The 19,565-nt window shown below is 48.7% G+C and overlaps 1 protein-coding gene across 1 annotated transcript in view; it reads left to right on the forward strand.

The window, feature by feature from the left end:
• The window catches only part of LOC146810779 (uncharacterized), a 176,759-nt gene that overhangs the window by 92,235 nt on the left and 64,959 nt on the right, over nucleotides 1-19,565 (forward strand). The window contains exons 5-6 of the mRNA XM_085614446.1: nucleotides 13,657-13,865; nucleotides 18,559-18,636. Coding sequence (XP_085470572.1) covers nucleotides 13,713-13,865; nucleotides 18,559-18,636 — 231 coding nt within the window. The 5' untranslated portion in view covers nucleotides 13,657-13,712. The remainder of the gene's footprint in view (nucleotides 1-13,656; nucleotides 13,866-18,558; nucleotides 18,637-19,565) is intronic.

Raw genomic sequence — 19,565 nt, forward strand, 5'->3', positions numbered from 1 at the left:
CTGACAATCATCCTCCTGCCATCAGGCAACCCCTAAGCACACACACGACACCTTTGCATGCTGAGTGTGCTACTCCAACTGCCTACACAGCGCTGCCCAGGCTACCAGACCTTGTCATTCCAACCAGGTTATGTGCCTCCTACTCCACACCCACTCCATCCACCAGCACGCCATTGGACTCTGTTACCTCCTCAACACTACAGCCCCACACATCACCTTCATGACAGTAACCTGGCCAAAAGCATCCTCAGCACATGACGTCTTCATTGCCATCTCCGACGGATCCAAGATCACCTGCAGGGACGCCAACACCACTCCCGGGGTCTGAATTGGTAATTATTGACAAGTACACCCTCAGAGTCACAAGTCCGGGTTCACAGCAACTCCCTAGCAACCCTCGGAGTAACACTCATCTACAGATCTGCATGCCTACATCCACAATTCCGCTAAGCCATCAACACGTACATCTGCACGCAGGCCCTCACCTCCACAGGCTACATGTGGCTGGGGGCCAGTAACTTCTTGCTGGAGGGGACATACACCACCATCCATCATTGGTCCATCAACATTTGAATCCACGTCTCCAACAAGCAACACAGTGCCACTCACCCCGCTACCGATCCCTCACAGATGCCTGATGTAAGTCGCCACAGACAAGCTGTGTGGGACACTCAAAACAACACCACCGCCACACCCTGTAAACTCACACACTGGATAAGATCCATCAATCTTGCCACATTGACGGACTTTCCTGTGAAGCACAACAACAGTTAAGGCACCTGGGACAAGGCAGACCTACTGGACTCCTACAGACATAGCCGGACTCTTGTGCAAACCTTGCAACACAAAGAGACATCAGATTCCTTACAGCCCTGGCAAACACCACACACAGCCATCACCATATCATCAGCAGGGACTAGTGGAGATCCTTCAGATAGTGCCGAGACACCCAAACACACGACATCAAGGAGCTCATCAGCATTGTGAGTGAACTGACAGCAGATCTCCATCCAAGACACCCCACCCTTGCAAGGCAGATCCCATCCCTTGCTACTTTGTACCACTGCAAGCTCATGGCCATGGACAACAGCCTTGGCACACAGAGGCAGACAGCACTATTTTCCGCTGGACAAACCCCCCTCAGGTCATGGACTCCCGTCAGCAGCAAGTACACAACCGGGATCAGGTGCACCATCCACTCTGGCTCTCCATCAGGCCCCTTCCCACACAACATCTCAACCACATCATTCGCCATCTTTGAAGCCCACGTCCTGCGCGTCATGAATGTCTCCTTTGAGTTAGCCACATTCCATGGCTGCAGGAGGCATGCAGAGCCCCAGGCCCTTCTTAAACAACGGACGGCAGTACCGCAGGATCTCCTGGTACATCAGTCCCTACCCAGCAAATGTCACCAGGAAGACACTCAACTAGCAACTGACCAATTTCCTACATGCAACCAGCTCCAGCCAACTGGCACCAGACCGTTTTACACAGTAATCACACCACTGCAACCGTCATCATTGCCAACACCAACGACTACTTTGCCCTGCTCACCAATGGTGAGGCCACCACCCTTGTCCTCTCAACGCCATTCGACACCATGTGCTACCACACTGTCAGCTCACACATCTCCAACAGTGGTATCCAGAGGAGGGCCCAGGATTCACTCAGGAAGTAGCTCACCAGCAAGGCCCAGGGAGTCTGCCTCCACCCTCCAACATGTAGTACACTGGGGTCATCTGGCCCATGCCACAGGGCTCTTCTCTCAGCGTGACGATCTTCAATGTCTCCATGACCCCCCTGTCCACCATCACATGCACACACAACCTCATCATCATCTGGTATGCCATTAACACCCAGCTGCTCCTCAAACTCACCAAAGAGCCAGCCATTCCCAGATCCAAACTTCAGGAAGGCATGAGATCCGTTGATGAATGGCTGAACATCAGCCAACTGAGGCAGGACTTGGACGGGACAGAGGTCATCATCTGAGGATTGTCCCCTTACGGCTGGGTCAACTTCTTGCGAATCGAAAAGCTTTATTCGAGGATTTCTCATAAAAGCAGTACATACAATAATTGTTAATATCATACATCATTAAAAAAGACAATCATTTTGAAGGAATAAAAAAGATGTATATAATAAAATAAAGTTAGCACAAACCCAGTGTAACATTCATCTAGGCGGTAGATTCCTAGGCAATGGTGCTTTGTCTAATAGACCATGCCCAACCCAAGAATTTAGCAGTTGCAACAGTCATTTGGAGTCAGGAACTAGAGGAAATGATTCTCATAGCTACGGAACCCTTGAAAATGCTTAAGTTTCTGCAAGCCGGTGCTAACCAAATGCGCCGGGGGGCAGTGTAGGCCTTGCAGGAAAACAAGAAGTGCCCAATAGACTCCTTTGTTGTTCCACAAGCGGGACAGGAAGTGTCAGTAGACCCCCTCCACCTCCCGGTTAAAGACCTTAGAGGGAGGGCGCCTATCCTCAGTTGGAAGAAAAGTTTCCTGTCCCTTGGGTTGGTTATAGTGTCCCAAAATAATTCTAGTAAAGGGACGGACTTGACCTCCAAAAAACGGCCAGACATGGAGCCTGCATCAGATTTTCTCCATGCCTGTTCGGACACGTAGGCCGAATACAATTCCTTGATTGCATGCTTACTAGGGAAGACAGCTTCATGTGGGGATTCCCACAGCATCTTTAACCCAAGCGAACATAACAGTACTCTAAGTTTGGTCAGCCATTGGATCTTGTGGTAAACATCGGCCTTGATCACTGCTGCGAAGCCCTCAGCATAATGCTTGAGTTCTGGTGTGGTCCAGAGCCGCCTCCAATACAAGATCGGGCGTAATCTTGCCAAATCCCCTACTGCCTCCCTCCCCAGATCATATCTCATTGGGATCAGAGGTGTACTTTTAGGGAGACCGACTAGTGACCTAAAAAACGTATTCTCAGAGATCTGTATCGAGTTAAGGCTGCCAAATCCCCACAATTCTGCACCGTACAGTGCAGACCCCAAAGATTTTGCTTCATACACCTTCAAAACTGGTGCAATGGGTTTCGACCGTGATTTCCTGTGCTCAAGCCCAAGGATTCCAGACACTTGCCTATGCTTTAAGGCAGCCAATTCAATATGCTGAGCCCATCTTAGATCATCGGTTATATGGACGCCCAGATAGGTAAAGGCTCTAACTACATCCAGAGGGCGTTGACTCAAAAACAACCTGGGTCTGACACTGCGATGCGGATTAAAAAACATAAGTTTGGTCTTTACCACATTTACTTCTAGACCATAATCCCTACAGAAGTCGTCAAAAATACAGAGAGCACTTTGCAGGCCACTAGGGGTCTTGGACAGGATCAACGTATCGTCAGCGAACATCAGGATCGGAATCTTGATGCCCGCCAACGAAGGAGCGTCCACACTCGAAGCCAGCATTCTGGCTACTACCCCATTAATGAAAAAAGAAAAAAGCAACGGGGCCATCGCACAACCCTGTCGCACGCCCCGTTCCACAGGGAAATCATCAGTAGTCTCGCCCTGTGTACCCCACTGTATCTTAGCGAAATTAGCCGCATGTAACCGCATGACCATGGTCAACAAGTCATCAGGCAGACCCAGGCTACTTAATTCAAACCACAACTTGGACCTAGGCACCAGGTCAAAGGCAGCCCGCAAGTCTACAAAAGCAGCGTACAAGCTGCCTCCGCCCAGCGCCACAGTCCGCCATTGGACCATAGTAAATCTGAACACTTGGTCTATCGTGCTAGTAGCCCTCCGGAACCCTGCTTGGTAGGGTGATAATGCATTATGCTCGTCCAACCATTCCATGAGTTTGTTTACAACCATCCTCCCCACGACCTTTTGTATTGTTGCTATCAAACTGATAGGCCGATAATTCCCAGGCAATCCCCTGTCGCCCTTCTTGAATATGGGAATGATGATAGCACCCCTCCAGCTCAGCGGTACCGGTGCTCCTTGGGCAACTGCATTAGCAAGGAGAAGGATGTATTTACCCCATCTATCCTTGTCATGAATAAAGAGATCAGCCGGTACCCCATCCATCCCAGGGGCTCTACCCGACGATACTACACTTAGAGCCAACAAAACCTCCTTGGGGGAAAAAAACGGCTCATTCGGGTAAACATCCTCAAACCCTTCCATCTCCCTACCTGGGTTAAGGTCTGCATATTGAGGTTTAAAGTATTTAACCCAATCCTCCTCCGGGACATTGTTGACAGGGCAATCGGGGACACCACCTCTCCCCCATCTAACAATACTCCAGAAAAGCCTGGAGTCCTTGGAGCCACAGGCTTCCAACAAGTCTCTCCAGTGCCTCTCGTCCCACTCCTTTTTTGCTGCAACTATACAGTTTTTATAGTTGCTTCTGGAACTACGAATTAACACCAGGTCCCTAGACTTAATGGCACTACCCAGGGCCAACCTTGCCGACCTGCACTGTGCGTTATACCACTTTGCAGTCGTGTTAGAGGCGCTGCAATTATTAGTCCTACCTGCCTTCTGGAAGTGAGACTTGATAGTTAAAAAGAGGTTATCATGTATTATTGTTGCTTCCTGCGACCCCTGGGTGACAGCGACAGCCTGCTCCAAAGCCTCAATAGCTCTATCCACCTCCCTGTTTATACTAGCTATAGAATCTTGGTTAGCCATTACGCGAGGCCATTTCAGCCGGCGTGTGTTGTTGGAAGAAACAGGTAGAGGGAGGCGTTCCCACGCTGTTCGAACATTCCCGCTAGACAGGGTCCACCATCCATGGGAAATACACAGAGGGTCGTGGTCACTTTCCATCCTTTGGATAACCTCCATATCATTGACCAGGTTCCATATTTCCAGGTTACACATGACATAGTCTATCCTGCTCCTACTCCGATTGTTATTAAATGTGCAAGCTCCCATCCTATCACTCTTGGTTCTCCCATTCAACGCACGGAGGCCTCTCTCCAGGCAGATGGCATTTAGACAAATAATGTCGTCGGACCATCGCTTTATCGGATCTAAATCAAGTGGAGGGACACCCCAATGCCTATCTTCATCTAGCCCTAGACAATCGTCACCTAAGGCCAGTGGTTCAAATGTACGATTAAAATCGCCAGCAATTATGATATTATTAGCCAGGGAATGGGTATCTAGGAGAGCCACCAAGGAAGCTAGGACTTCTGACTTGCCACCCTTATTACCCCTAATATATACATTGTATAGATCAAGGCACCCTAGCAGTCCCAAGTCTAGATTTATTAGTTGGATATCCCTACTCCCTGTCTCGATAACTCTTGTATTTAAGGACAGGTTTTGCCGAACCCAAATCGTCAAGCCTCCCATCGGCCGGCCCTTTTTACGCTTAGTGGCTGGCACAGAATAGTTCAGAAAGCCCTGCAGGAACATGGGTTCACACACCCATGTCTCTTGGAAGAGGCAGATATCAAAACCATTGACAAAGTCAACCCACTCTTGGAACTCATGTTTATGACGCAAGCCCGCTATATTCCATGACATTAAGCTTCCAGTACCAACCCCACCTTTGTTATGATCTTTCCTGTCTGGCACAGACGGAAGCAATGACACCCTAGGGGTTGTACTTGGACCATTTCCGTCTGTAGCACAAGTCTCACTAGCCGTCAAAATCACCTCCCTGCAAATGTTATCATGAGCAATGATGGTATCTCGTTCAATTAGGGGAGCAAACCCAACTACTTGTTTGCTAGAAGAATCAATACATTGTGGCTTCACACTGGTCACACCCCCAACCAGGGAAGACCTCAAACCCCACAACTGCTGTAATCTTCAGTCGCACCCTTCCATATCTGTAAACACATCGAACCTATTTACGGTCTCCAAGGGTGTAAATGGTCTTAGATGCTCCATTCCCCTATTAATGTTTAAATTAAATCTAGGGGGAACAATATTCCACCCAAAGGGATCAGCGACAGGTGCTGGGTGTTGTATCTGTGCGGGGCATCCCATGTCAAGAGAAGCTAAATAATTCGGGTAAATGGGTCCTTGGCCACTTCCATGGGTTGTAGGGAACACCAATGATCTTGGATAGAAGTATGTCAATGCACGGGGTATGATGGAATTCATTCCATTGCCCGAAGGCCAATTTAGAATATGGTCAACCACTCTAGGATCTCTAAAATTAACTACGACTACATCACCCTCGAGATCTTTACTTCTGCCGCCCAGCCATGAGAGTCGCCTAACATGCACTATTTCTCCATTAATATTATTTGTGATAGGTCTGTATATGCTAAGCCAGTGCATGATTTTGTTTTTTAGTTGGGCGAACCCTTCCCTTTTGTTATCTGTCAATATGGGGACCCCCGCAAAACGACCACAAAAGGCACGGCTTCAGGGGGGAGTTCAACTATTGGACCTTTGTTCGTTGGAATCCTTTTATATCTGGAGCTCCCCGCCCCCTCCTGCAGATTTCTTGCAAATACATTATCTGTTCCTCTCTTCGGTTCATTAGCAGATATTACTGCTGGTTTGTTTGCCACCGTTGGGGGAGGTAACCTTTGTTGTTGGTGTTTTCCTGGATTAAAAGGTACTGATGCAACTTTGGGGGCTTGGCTATTCGATTGTACGCCCAAGTGTAAAGGGGACAGCGCCATATTCACAACATCCCTGGTTGCAACATCCTTGCTCCTAATAGCACACTCGATGACTTCGAGACGTTTCTCCACCCTCTTAAGCCCCTCTATGATTGGAGAAACGAGGGACCTAATTAGTTGTTCCATACTATCTAGTAGAGGGGTGGGGGGAGCTGTTTTCAATGCGAAATCAGCAGAAAGGGCAGTGGGTGCAATGGTGCTAGCTTCCTTGTCAAGATAGGTAGATTTGAGGGAATTAGCTAATACAGCAGCAGGCGCCTGGTCTGTTCTAATATCCGGCTTAGAATGCCTGCCAAAATCTTTGTGGCTAATCTTAGATTTTTGGTGTTCGCCCCCTTTTCGTCTTCTTTTGCCTGGAGGGGGACCATGTGCCTTGGGCGGAATTGTTTTAGTCATCTTATGTCGGACGGGTTTACTCCTGTTAGTGGTTGAATTAGTTAAATTAACAGTTAATACACTGGGGCTAGGAGGCGTGAGATGGCTGGCAGTCTGATCAATTAGAGGGGTAGGAGTGCATATGAAATCTCGTAACAGAAGAGGAACGCTCGCAGAAGGTGTAAGGTCGTCGATGCCACTAGGACTTTCGCCACTAGGAGGGAGAGTCTGGGACATGAGATCTTTAGGAGCCCAATTTTTCAGACTTTCAACCGAGCGACGACGCTCCGCCCTTCGCTCTTCCAGCATTGACTCCCTATCTAAATCAGTGAAAACCCTTGTAAAATAACTGTCAAGTGTACCAGTTAAGAACCCCCCCGGCTTTTCTACAATAACATTAGCCAAGCTCTGAGCCATGACAACAGTGCAGAGAAACAAATCTATACAACACAATGGGGACGTTAGGGAATTGGCCCTGCCCGGCCTCTTACGGCCTCTGAGGGCCTAAGAGGACCCGCCCTTTGCCCGGGGAGCGCCCCGCACGCATCCCGCTCACGCGAGGACAAGTGTGGGTTAAATAGGCAAGGGGAGGAGCCGGGAAGAGGAACCAGGTGCGTAAGGTGAGTGGTAAACAAAGCATCCTGGTCCTCGCAGTCCCGTGTGTAAAAGATAGTCAGTAAAATGAGCCCCACGTGCCTTTAAAAATCGGCTTGCCACCAAGCGCTGATCACATCCACGATAATGGCCCAACCGATGAGTGTAGCAGAGTCCAAAGCCTTCGAGCGGCTCCCGCGAAACGGGGGCCGCGAGGCGTAAAGTACTTGCCGGGGGCGGAGCCGGGAAGAGGAACCAGGTGCGTGAGGTGAGTGGTGAACAAAGCACCCTGGTCCTCGCAGTCCCGTGTGTAAAAGATAGTCAGTAAAATGAGCTCCCCGTGCCTTTAAAAAATCAGCTTGCCACCAAGCGCCGATCACATCCACGATAATGGCCCAACCGATGAGTGTAGCAGAGTCCAAAGCCTTCGAGCGGCAAACCACAGTACCAGGTTTATACGTAGCCACCTATGATTAAAATACATACCCACTGTCACACACCCTTTAATCCAAAAGATAAAGCCAACTCCAGCACCAGGTAATTGTTCTCATTACCAGGAATAACTGATAGTGTAGTCAAAAAAAAAATAGATCACCAGGGAGTTATAGATCACTGATCCTCGTAAGTTCCAAAAGAGCACCAAAATGCCAAAAATGTCAAACCAAGGACTCCCAGTATACCAGCTGGCCAAGTACTACAGTTCGGTAATCCTGGGTAGCATAACCCCAAAGAGAAGAAGGAAGCAGAGCCTCTTTACCCGGGCATCCGTAGCAGAATGGGGGGGTGAGGAGGGGCACCGTAGCGGCCGCAGGACCAGGCGACCAGCGCTATCAGCAGTCAGCAGCAGGTGTTGATAAATCCAGGCTGCGCTGTGTAGATCATGACCCAATGAGCAAGGTGGAGGGAAATATTAAGGTTGAGGTGCTCCCCCCTGTCGGCAGTACTTTATAGGACACAGCAACAAAGATAAAGCCAAAGGGTTCTCACCGCCGGAGCTCCAAAGCCTGGGGTGCACTCAAGGGCAGGCTCGCCTTGCCGCGTGCGTCTCTCCTCCAGTCCGAATTCCCCCACGGGCCCCCGCCGCAGAGCACAAATCCTCAGCAGAGTCTAGCAGAACGGGCGCTCCGCCAGCTCTTCGCCGCACACAGCAAGCTGGGGCCGGGCGTCCCGCACCGCTGGCGTCTTCACTCGTGCAGCGGCAGCTTCAAATGGAGCAATATGCGTTCAGGGGGCTCCGGTCGGGATGAGTAGGCACAGCTGCCCGGCTTACTTTAACTGGAAATAGTGAACAGGGTTGGCCACATATATAACTGCCAGCCCAACCGAATTCTTCCTTAGCAAAGTGCTCCGTTACCTGTCGGTCCTTCTCTAGACTCTCATCCCGATCGCCTTGCATCCCACTGGTCTGTGCACCGCACCAGCACCCAGTGGCCACGCAGGCAAGCTGGTGTTCATCATGGACCCATCGCTCACAATTAACATGCAACTCACCAACATCTGTACCTCATGTTGCAACACCCTCCACATGCTGCTGATGGCCCCCAGATAGATCCACTCCAAGGCAAGACAGACCGTCCCCCTGGTCCAGGACACCAACCGGCTGAAATACAGCACCGGCCTCTACAGAGGACAACAGCAAACATGAAGGAGAACTTATCAACATCCAGGGTGCATCCACACACCTCATCTGCAACATCCCCCGCCCCAGCCACATCACCGTCCACCTGAGAGAGGTACAATGGCTCACTGTGTGCTGCAGGATCACCTTCAGACTCCTCAACCACACTCAGGAGGCAGTACACAACCCCAGACCCAAACCAACCTTGGACGTGTGTCATCCAACACCCCGTTGGCCCTACTCTATGCAGCCCACCTTGCCCTGGCCACCATTCATCTCATCCACATAACCTCTGCATGCAGGAGATAGTTCTCCCACCTCGCAAAACAGACCTGGTACTCCCTCCCCGGGCACATCAACATGACCCATGACCTCTACACCTTCAATTAACTCTACCAATTTGGTCTGTCAGAGCAATATAGCAAGCCCCCCCTCAGCAGCTTGAGGCCATCACGGGTGAGTGTTAGGCTCCATGTCTGTATTTTGTGATACATTGTGAGCCATGTGTGTCCTCGACCGGACTCAGATCCAAGTGTATGGATGGCTGGAGTTAGTTCCACACTCAGGCAAACTTTAACATATCCCCACACGTAGGTTGTGGACTCATGCTAAATGACTGCAATATGAAATTTCAAATATTAAATTTTTAATTTCGAGCTCTGGGGCATGATTTGTGCAGAGAAAATGGGGAAATGCAGGGGCCATAGAATCCAAAGTTCACAGGGGGCGATGGGATCCTTGGCATTTGAAGTCATCAGAGTCCATCCCACAGTGTTTGGCATCATTGGTCAGACTGTGACCAGCAAGTCCATGTGGCAGATGATGTCAGTCAATGGGGTGATGCTGTCGCACATGAAGGCCAGGTGCCTCAAGGTCTTTTCCGTGGACGACCAACCTTCCTCCGGGGACCCTCAGATGCAGGCCTCGACGATGTTTGGGACGCTCCGTCGGACGAATCCTCCTCCTCCCTCCCTGTGGCTGGTTCTGGTCTGCGCCTGGTGTCACAGGGAGGGTTGCCCATGTTGTCGGCGATCCGACGGAGTGAATGGCTTATGTCCCTTTGCACCGCTAGGAGCTCAGCCAGTCTTGCCTCCATCCGTCCTTGGTGTTGTTGACTGGCGTGTTGCTCAGCCTGCTGGTTTTTGATCTCTGTGAGGGTCCCCACTACCTGGCTGATCTCCCTGGTGTCATGCCAGTATGCCTCCATGATGTTGTGGATGTGTGACATACCGGTCCCTTCAGCTGGCTGGTCAGGTTCTCGCCTACGCCTGCCTCCACTCCCGCCACCCCTGCCCACACGAGCCGGGCCTGCCGTTGTGGGCACATCGGGTCGACGGGACCCCTGAGGGATGGCAGTGGCGGTGTTGTCTGCCTCCTCCTGGGTGCCCGCCGCACCTTGTCCCTCCTGGTCAGACTGGCTCTGTTCACTGCGGGCAGGGCTCCAGGGTGTCTCCTGTGATGTGGCAGGAATGGGGGTGGTGGATGGCACAGATGTTCCTGAACCAGGTGCTGCAGGGGCTTGGACACCAGAGGGTCCAGGTCAGTCTGGGTCATCCGCGGAGTGTTGAGAGGTGTCGCTGCTGGTGGGATCCGGTTCCTCCCGAGCCTGTGATTCTTCCCCCCCATTGTTGGGGGGATGTTCATCACGTTGCCCTGTGTGTGAGAGAGAGACAATGTTAAAGCTGTTTAATGCAACTTGCATGTTTCATACACATTCAAGTTGGCACAGTTCCTCCAGGTAGTTGTATGTGCCTAGCATTCTCCTCAATGTTCACTTGTGTATGGGTATGTTGCAGGGGACAGATTGATATGTTCGCCTGAGTCTTTGACATGTCCATTTGTGGCTTGGATGCTTCTTCGGCTATGTATTGGTGTTGTTGTGTTACATGTCCATTGTGGCAGTGGGTAAATCCATTGCCTGTCCTGGTGGTGTGTGCTTGTGTAAGGTCTGCGGGGCGCGCCACCTCCAGTGATGTTGGTCTGGGCGTGCTCTTCATTCATTTTTCTCTTGCCCGCCCTCCGCAGATCTTACCACCTGGCTTGACATTAATTCCTGGTCCTTCTGATGGGTGCGACAGCATTCACCCTCTCGACGATCCTCTGCCACAGGCGTGATTTTTCAGCTATGCTGGTCTGTCTGACCAATGTTCCAAAGAGCTGTGGCTCGACTCCGATGACTTCATTGACAAGGATATCCAGCTCCTCCCTTGTGAACTTTGGATTCTTGTCGGTGTGCATGGTGTGGGGTGAGGGTGTGGATGGTTGTGGGTGTGTGGGTCTGAATGTGACTGTGTGTGAATGTGGAGAGGGGGTATGTGTGAAGGGGTGTGTGTGTAGGTGTATATGTTTAGGTGGATGGGTGCAGTGGTTTGTGTGTGCTCTGTAGCAGTGGTGAGTCTGTTGCAAAGGCTCATGGTTTGTGCGTGTGGTCCCTTTTTATTGGTCCATTTGTGGGTGGGGCTCAGTTTGAATTTTTGGTGGGTGTGTTATAAGGGGTGGTTGTGAGGTTGCCCCTCTGTTTGCCTGTTTGGATGTGTCCAGGTCAGTCCTTTTCATTTTGTGTGCAGTGTAGACGTGTTTTGTGGTGTTGTGTGAGTCGAATAGGCCCTCCTTGTGCTGTTTTACAGTGTCCGTGGTTCAGTATGGTACAGGGGTACGAGTCGTACAGCCACACACCTCCATGCATTGTGTATGTACGGCGCGTACACGGACATTGCTATGTACGGTGCGTTCACCCCATTGCTTCTGTACGGTGCGGGTGCGTAGACCACCATCGTGTGCCAGCAACATCCACCGTACATACGCGATGTTGGGGGTACGCACCGTACATTCGCAATGGGGGTACGGTGCGTACATACGCGCTGGGGGTACGCACCGTACATTCGCACTGGGGGTACGGTGCGTACCTACGCGGGGGGGTACGGTGCGTACCTACGCGCTGGTGGTACGGTGCGTACCTAGGGGGGGGACGGTGCGTACCTACGCGCTGGGGGTACGGTGCATACCTACGGGGGGTACGGTGCGTACCTACACGCTAGGGGTACAGTGCATACCTACGGGGGGTACGGTGCATACCTACGAGCTGGGGGTACGCACCGTACATTCGCACTGGGGGTACAGTGCATACCTATGCGGTGGGGGTACGGTGCGTACCTACGTGCTGGGGGTACGCACCATACATTCGCATGGGGGTACGGTGCATACCTACGCGCTGGGGGTACGGTGCGTACCTACATGCTGGGGGTACGCACTGTACATTCGCACTGGGGGTACGGTGCGTACCTACGCGCTGGGGGTACGGTGCATACCTACGCGCTGGGGGTACGCACCATACATTAGCGCTGGGGGTACGGTGCATACAAACTTCGCTTCAGAGCGGGCAAAGTCATTCCCTGTGTACGGGACGTTTTCCATACGAATCGTAAATTGTAACGCTGCTCCGGATCGTACTAGTACGGTCGGACTTCATTTTTACGATTTGTACGGAGAAGTGTCCGGGTCCGTCTCGTACTAATTTTCCCGCTACGATTCGTACGGATCGGGCCTATCCATAAGTACTTTTTCCCATACGGATCGTACTTCACGGGTCGGACGTGACTTGTACGATTCGTACGGAAAAAAATACGGATACGAGTCGTACGGGAAAAAAAAATACAGGATCGGAATCGACCCCTATATGTTACGTTAAATATTAATGTAAACTATTTTAAAATATTTGTTTTAAATTCAGAACAAAAGAAAAATGTAACAGCAATATTAACTTAATTTTGAATTATCGTGGATTAAAGTAAAAATATTACATTAAATGAAATTACTTTCTTTCAGAAGTTTAAATTAAATGTTAAATTCTCAACTAAAGAAAAATAATATTTTATTATGCTTTAATAATAAAAGTGCTATACGGCATTAATTTAAAGTAATCTAATTACATTCAAACATACAAAAACTGTTACATTTGTTTTTGAATTAAGAAAACGTTGTTAAAATATAAAATTGAATAAAAAATACAAACGATATTTAGATTTTTTCAAATCTTATTTATATAACTATTTCAAATAACTTAATTAAAATTAACATTATTTACTAAGGAGTTTTATTTAAAGTCCACCTCAATTATGTTCTGTCGGAGGGTGTTGCAGTACCAGTGGTTGGATTTGATGCTGGACTTACTACTATTTTTGCAGTAGTATTTTAGAAGTGCAGTTTGTGAATAGCATTTTGTAGTATGTTTTTTTATATAGCGCAAACGTGACCCGAAGGCAGAGCGCTTTACACGAGCACCAGTTGAGTTACATGAGGACACATTCAGTGTGTGGTAGCACTACTGTGGAACTACCAAACGGAATACAAAATGCAGTTTGTGAACCAGGCCGTACTTAAAGATGATGATGTAGTTCTATGCAATGACAGCAATTACTTGTAATTTTTTTGTACTCTAGATCTCTCTGGAGAGGAGATATTTTCTGCCCTCTCTGTAGCCAGCCGGTTGCGAGAAATGAGCAAGACAGTGTCACCAACGCATTGGGACCCCGAAGAGTCTGCTCGGAAGCTGAGGGGTGAGGTGAAAGAAATGAGGTCAAAGCTCCTATGCAGCGAGCAGTCAGAAGACATTATAGGCCAACTGGGGCAAGCACTGAAGGAACTCCAGGTAACCTAAAAAAACAGAGGTAAAATAGCCCAGTGGATAAATGCACCTCCTGGAGAGCTCTGGGCTTGAATTGAAAGATATACAGTCAAGTTGCACAATAGGAATTGGGAAGAGATTATGGTCATATAATAACAATTCCCACCATATTACCTAAACAGTATTGATTAAAAATAAATGTTATTGCAGCATGGCTCACTGAAATGATCCCGGATGGTAAAACCCCCAGATGATATACAACAGAAAATCCCATAAATTCAGACTCAATTCCAACCTCTTAAAAAAAAACACATCACTAAGAAAACCAAGAAAGGCTTTTATCACCTCTTGAAATGGAAATGAGAACAGCACTCTAAGACTTCAGGCTTTATTTAGAGTTTAACGAATGGGATACTCTGTCACAAATGTGAAGCATTTCGTAATTTAAGCCTGTGGCTTCAGGTGGGACCCACCAACACTCAAAATTGGGGGCTGGGACTTTCTTTTCCTCATCCGACTTTGAACCAGAGCAAGTCAAAGAAAAAGACAACAGGGTAAAGAAGGAGGTAGAGACAGACAGAACAGTGGCAGTGACAAAGGGAGAATGCAGGGATCAAAAGCGAACCTGTAAGAGTGAGATAGCTGGGCAGGGAGTTCAGGTGGTAGATAAAATAGGCAAGGTGGAATCAAGACTAAACAGTTTTGGTGTTTGGCACCCTGACATTCTCTTGTACCAAGGAAAACCAAAGGAAATGATGGACGGAGTGTTGAACATTGCAAGCACTCACCCCCAGTCAACTGATCTGGGTTTAATCCATCACCGTTCTTTAGCCCACTCTGCCACCCCAGTTCAGACATGGCCATATGCAAATCAGTCTGACCCTGTGCCTCATGGGAACAGTCCAGCCCGAACTGCCAAGCCATGTCTTTCCTGGACCGGAAACAAGCTTCCTAGGACCGGTTTCTGGCATTTCAGCCGTCTTCATCCAGGCTTGCTAGAATCCAGTGGCAAAGTGTGCAAGGGACTCACGTCTGAGCATACCCTGCCAACTCATGGCGAACAAAGCAAAACCAAAGGAAATGATGGACGGAGTGTTGAACATTGCAAGCACTCACCCCCAGTCAACTGATCTGGGTTTAATCCATCACCGTTCTTTAGCCCACTCTGCCACCCCAGTTCAGACATGGCCATATGCAAATCAGTCTGACCCTGTGCCTCATGGGAACAGTCCAGCCCGAACTGCCAAGCCATGTCTTCCCTGGACCGGAAACAAGCTTCCTAGGACCGGTTTCTGACATTTCAGCCGTCTTCAGCCAGGCTTGCTTGAATCCTGTGGCAAAGTGAGCAAGGGACTCACGTCTGAGCATACCCTGCCAACTTATGGCGAACAAAGCAAAACCAAAGGAAATGATGGACGGAGTGTTGAACATTGCAAGCACTCACCCCCAGTCAACTGATCTGGGTTTAATCCATCACCGTTCTTAAGCCCACTCTGCCACCCCAGTTCAGACATGGCCATATGCAAATCAGTCTGACCCTGTGCCTCATGGGAACAGTCCAGCCCGAACTGCCAAGTCATGTCTTCCCTGGACTGGAAACAAGCTTCCTAGGACCGGTTTCTGGCATTTCAGCCGTCTTCAGCCAGGCTCGCTTGAATCCAGTGGCAAAGTGAGCAAGGGACTCACGTCTGAGCATACCCTGCCAACTTATGGCAAACAAAGCAAAACCAAAGGAAATGATGGACGGAGTGTTGAACATTGCAAGCACTCACCCCCAGTCAACTGATCTGGGTTTAATCCATCACCGTTCTTTAGCCCACTCTGCCACCCGAGTTCAGACATGGCCATATGCAAATCAGTCTGACCCTGTGCCTCATGGGAACAGTCCTGCCCGAACTGCCAAGCCATGTCTTCCCTGGACCGGAAACAAGCTTCCTAGGACCGGTTTCTGGCATTTCAGCCGTCTTCAGCCAGGCTTGCTTGAATCCAGTGGCAAAGTGAGCAAGGGACTCACGTCTGAGCATACCCTGCCAACCTATGGCGAACAAAGCAAAACCAAAGGAAATGATGGACGGAGTGTTGAACATTGCAAGCACTCACCCCCAGTCAACTGATCTGGGTTTAATTCATCACCGTTCTTTAGCCCACTCTGCCACCCCAGTTCAGACATGGCCATATGCAAATCAGTCTGACCCTGTGCCTCATGGGAACAGTCCAGCCCGAACTCCCAAGCCAATTCTTCCCTGGACCGGAAACAAGCTTCCTAGGACCGGTTTCTGGCATTTCAGCCGTCTTCAGCCAGGCTTGCTAGAATCCAGTGGCAAAGTGAGCAAGGGACTCACGTCTGACCATACCCTGCCAACTTATGGCGAACAAAGCAAAACAAAAGGAAATGATGGACGGAGTGTTGAACATTGCAAACACTCACCCCAAGTCAACTGATCTGGGTTTAATCCATCACCGTTCTTTAGCCCACTCTGCCACCCCAGTTCAGACATGGCCATATGCAAATAAGTCTAACCCTGTGCCTCATGGGAACAGTCCAGCCCGAACTGCCAAGCCATGTCTTCCCTGGACCGGAATCAAGCTTACTAGGACCGGTTTCTGGCATTTCATCCGTCTTCAGCCAGGCTTGTTTGAATCCAGTGGTAAAGGGAGCAAGGGACTCACGTCTGAGCATACCCTGCCAACTTATGGCGAACAAAGCAAAACCAAAGGAAATGATGGATGGAGTGTTGAACATTGCAAGCACTCACCCCCAGTCAACTGATCTGGGTTTAATCCATCACCGTTCTTTAGCCCACTCTGACACCCCAGTTCAGACAAGGCCATATGCAAATCAGTCTAACCCTGTGCCTCATGGGAACAGTCCAGCCCGAACTGCCAAGCCATGTCTTCCCTGGACCGGAAACAAGCTTCCTAGGACCGGTTTCTGGCATTTCAGCCGTCTTCAGCCAGGCTTGCTTGAATCCAGTGGCAAAGTGAGCAAGGGACTCACGTCTGAGCATACCCTGCCAACTTATGGCGAACAAAGCAAAACCAATTCTCTTGTACCAGCCATATGCTTCTAAAAAAACTTTGGACCTGCGCTAATTCTTTTACAAATTAAGCACTGATGGGCAGATTATCGCATCCTGCAAGTACGCCATACTGCAAGTGCATTATCACCTGTGGTCCTAGTATTACAATAGATGAGATAGCCACCATATTTGTGATGGAGTATCCCATCTGACAAACTTTTAATAAGTCCCTTAGTCATTGTGCACCTGACGAAACGCCATGCCTTTATTCCACGGACACCACAACACTACCCCACTTAATTGTATCCTGCATGGGCATGTCTCAGTAAGCGCCGACGTTGTTTGGCTATATCACCACAAACCTGAAGTCACTGCACAATCTCTGCCCCCGGGCCCACATTATATTCAAGGTAAGCTGCATCACAAACAAGGCCACCAGAAACAGCACAAGTGGCTGAGAAATAACCATCTCCACTGGACAGTGCCACACTGAAAGCCAAGACATCACCAGACTGGAAACTAAAACTGCAGAAAAGAGAAAAACAGAAAATGAGACCATCTATCTTTATGCTCCCAGGATCAGTTTCAAAATCCCAATCAACATAATTTCTCCAACCTTCCTGCAATTCTGAAATGATCTGAAGACTCGTCACATCAGAAAACAATATGGGACTTATTTATGGGGAATTGGCGTGGGGCAGCGCTTCAAGTCTTGCTACACTGCCCTACGCAATTGGTAAAGGGCAGGAATCCCCCGTATTTATGCAATATGGTGCATTCCTGTCCTTTCCTCCAGAGCTGGCACACAATGGCCTGCCTACCGCCAACGCAGGCACCCTTGCACTATGGATTAATCTGCTGCTAAAGTTAATACAAATAAAAACATATTACTCCGCTGGGGGAAAAAACTTTGCCTGTGGTAAAGGCAAAAGTTAACATGTACTTTCAGAGACTGATATTGTTATTCAGCCGCAGTGCTGTGATAACCTTACAAAAAAGATGTAAGCATTTCACAAAAGACTCGGACACAGCATTGCAATCCTGCTGTAAAAATTTGAGTAATCGTAGAAATGGAGCACAGTGGCCTGTACTCTACGAGAATGGGCACAAGTATGGACAAACCTTCAGAGGAATATGCATCTTGAAGACCTTGCTTGAAATATCCCTGTATGGTTGAAACACGATGGCATATCTTTGCAGCAAAATAGAGAATTTGTCCTATGACACACAGTCATGAATTGACAGCTATTGGAACTGAAGAAAGTGATACAAGCTTGCCTTTATATGTGCAAAAAAGTTCAATTTTTGGCTAACCATATTATTTCACCAACAGTTTGATGCGAACAAGATCATACACTTAGAGTAAATAATATATGCAGGAGTAAATGAGTGTCTAAGAAGTGTTTCATTCAATGATGGTTACAAAAATTGGTATAAGATGATTTTGGCTATTCTGGCATATTTGAGCAGAGTCACTTCACTATCCTTCAGGAACACATACATTTAATTATTAATATCCAACCACAAAGACTTGTTGAGGTACCATTGTATCCTAAAATTGTCAGAGGCTGCAGCCGTAGACCGCCCCAAAAGTCAAATGAGTTTGTGGTGTGTGCTGCATGAGTGTTATTGACATTATTTTTATATGGCAGCAAAAGATAGACCATGCATCACCCATATTCCTTTGTATTTGGCAGGTGGTGAAAAACCAACGTTGGGAAAAGAAGAAAACCGCATCAGTATTACTGAGAGAAAAAATTACTCGCCGGCTTCAGGTGAGGACCTAAATTTCGTGTGTTTCAGGGAATACAAGACACTGGAACAAATACTGGGGAAGCGGTGTAGATATGAAACCTACAGAAACTGATCTCTGAGAAGTCTGCTGCAGAATCTACTGACACCATCACTAATTGCAGAACAGACCTGTGTGGGCTTCGCTTCTTTCATAATTGGGCGAATTGTTAGATAATGTGTTGATTGTGAATGCACATCAATTAGGAGTAGCCCTGGCTCACACGTTTGAAACTCTGGCGCAACCGTTGCTACCCCTGTTGCCTGGAGTCATGAATGCGGTGGCAAGAACAGAGAGTAAGCAGGGCTCTATGAATTTTGCTTACATTCCATAATTTCCTTTGCCTGTTTTTCCTTCAGCCATCAGAACTAAACAGGAGTCTGCTGAGCCCGAGGAGCTATCGTTTTGTGACTTTTGCTTACTTTGAATGCTGATCTCCTCAAGTAATCTTTTGATTAGTTTCTGTGGGTGAACATCAGATAGGGGTACCCATGGAAAGCTACTGGTACCCCTTTCTCACTCTTTGCTACATGTCAACCCTTGCGTCTGGTGTCTTGAAAGGTAGCCAATGGACCAGATGGTAAATAGGGCTCTAATGTGTTTTCTTATGATTTATAATTTTGACTGCTTGCCCTTCCCCGAGCCGATCAGCAGCAAGTTGAAGGGATAAAGGCTGGGGCAAGGGTTCCCCCCATGCCTACAAAGCAACCGATGTTCACTGTGTCACTTTTGCCTTATCTGGAAGCACCCTGATCAGTGTATTTGCAACGATAGCATGAGACCACAGACAGTTACAGTTTATTTAGAGAGGCACTGTATACACATGTGAGAAGTTGGCCTGGTATATGATGCTCACTAGTTAAAGTGATCACCTTGTACCATGCCAAGCAACCCTTATGGTGTGGTTGTAAG

The sequence above is a fragment of the Triturus cristatus genome, chromosome 7 (assembly GCF_964204655.1).
Source record: "Triturus cristatus chromosome 7, aTriCri1.1, whole genome shotgun sequence".
NCBI lineage: Eukaryota > Metazoa > Chordata > Amphibia > Caudata > Salamandridae > Triturus > Triturus cristatus.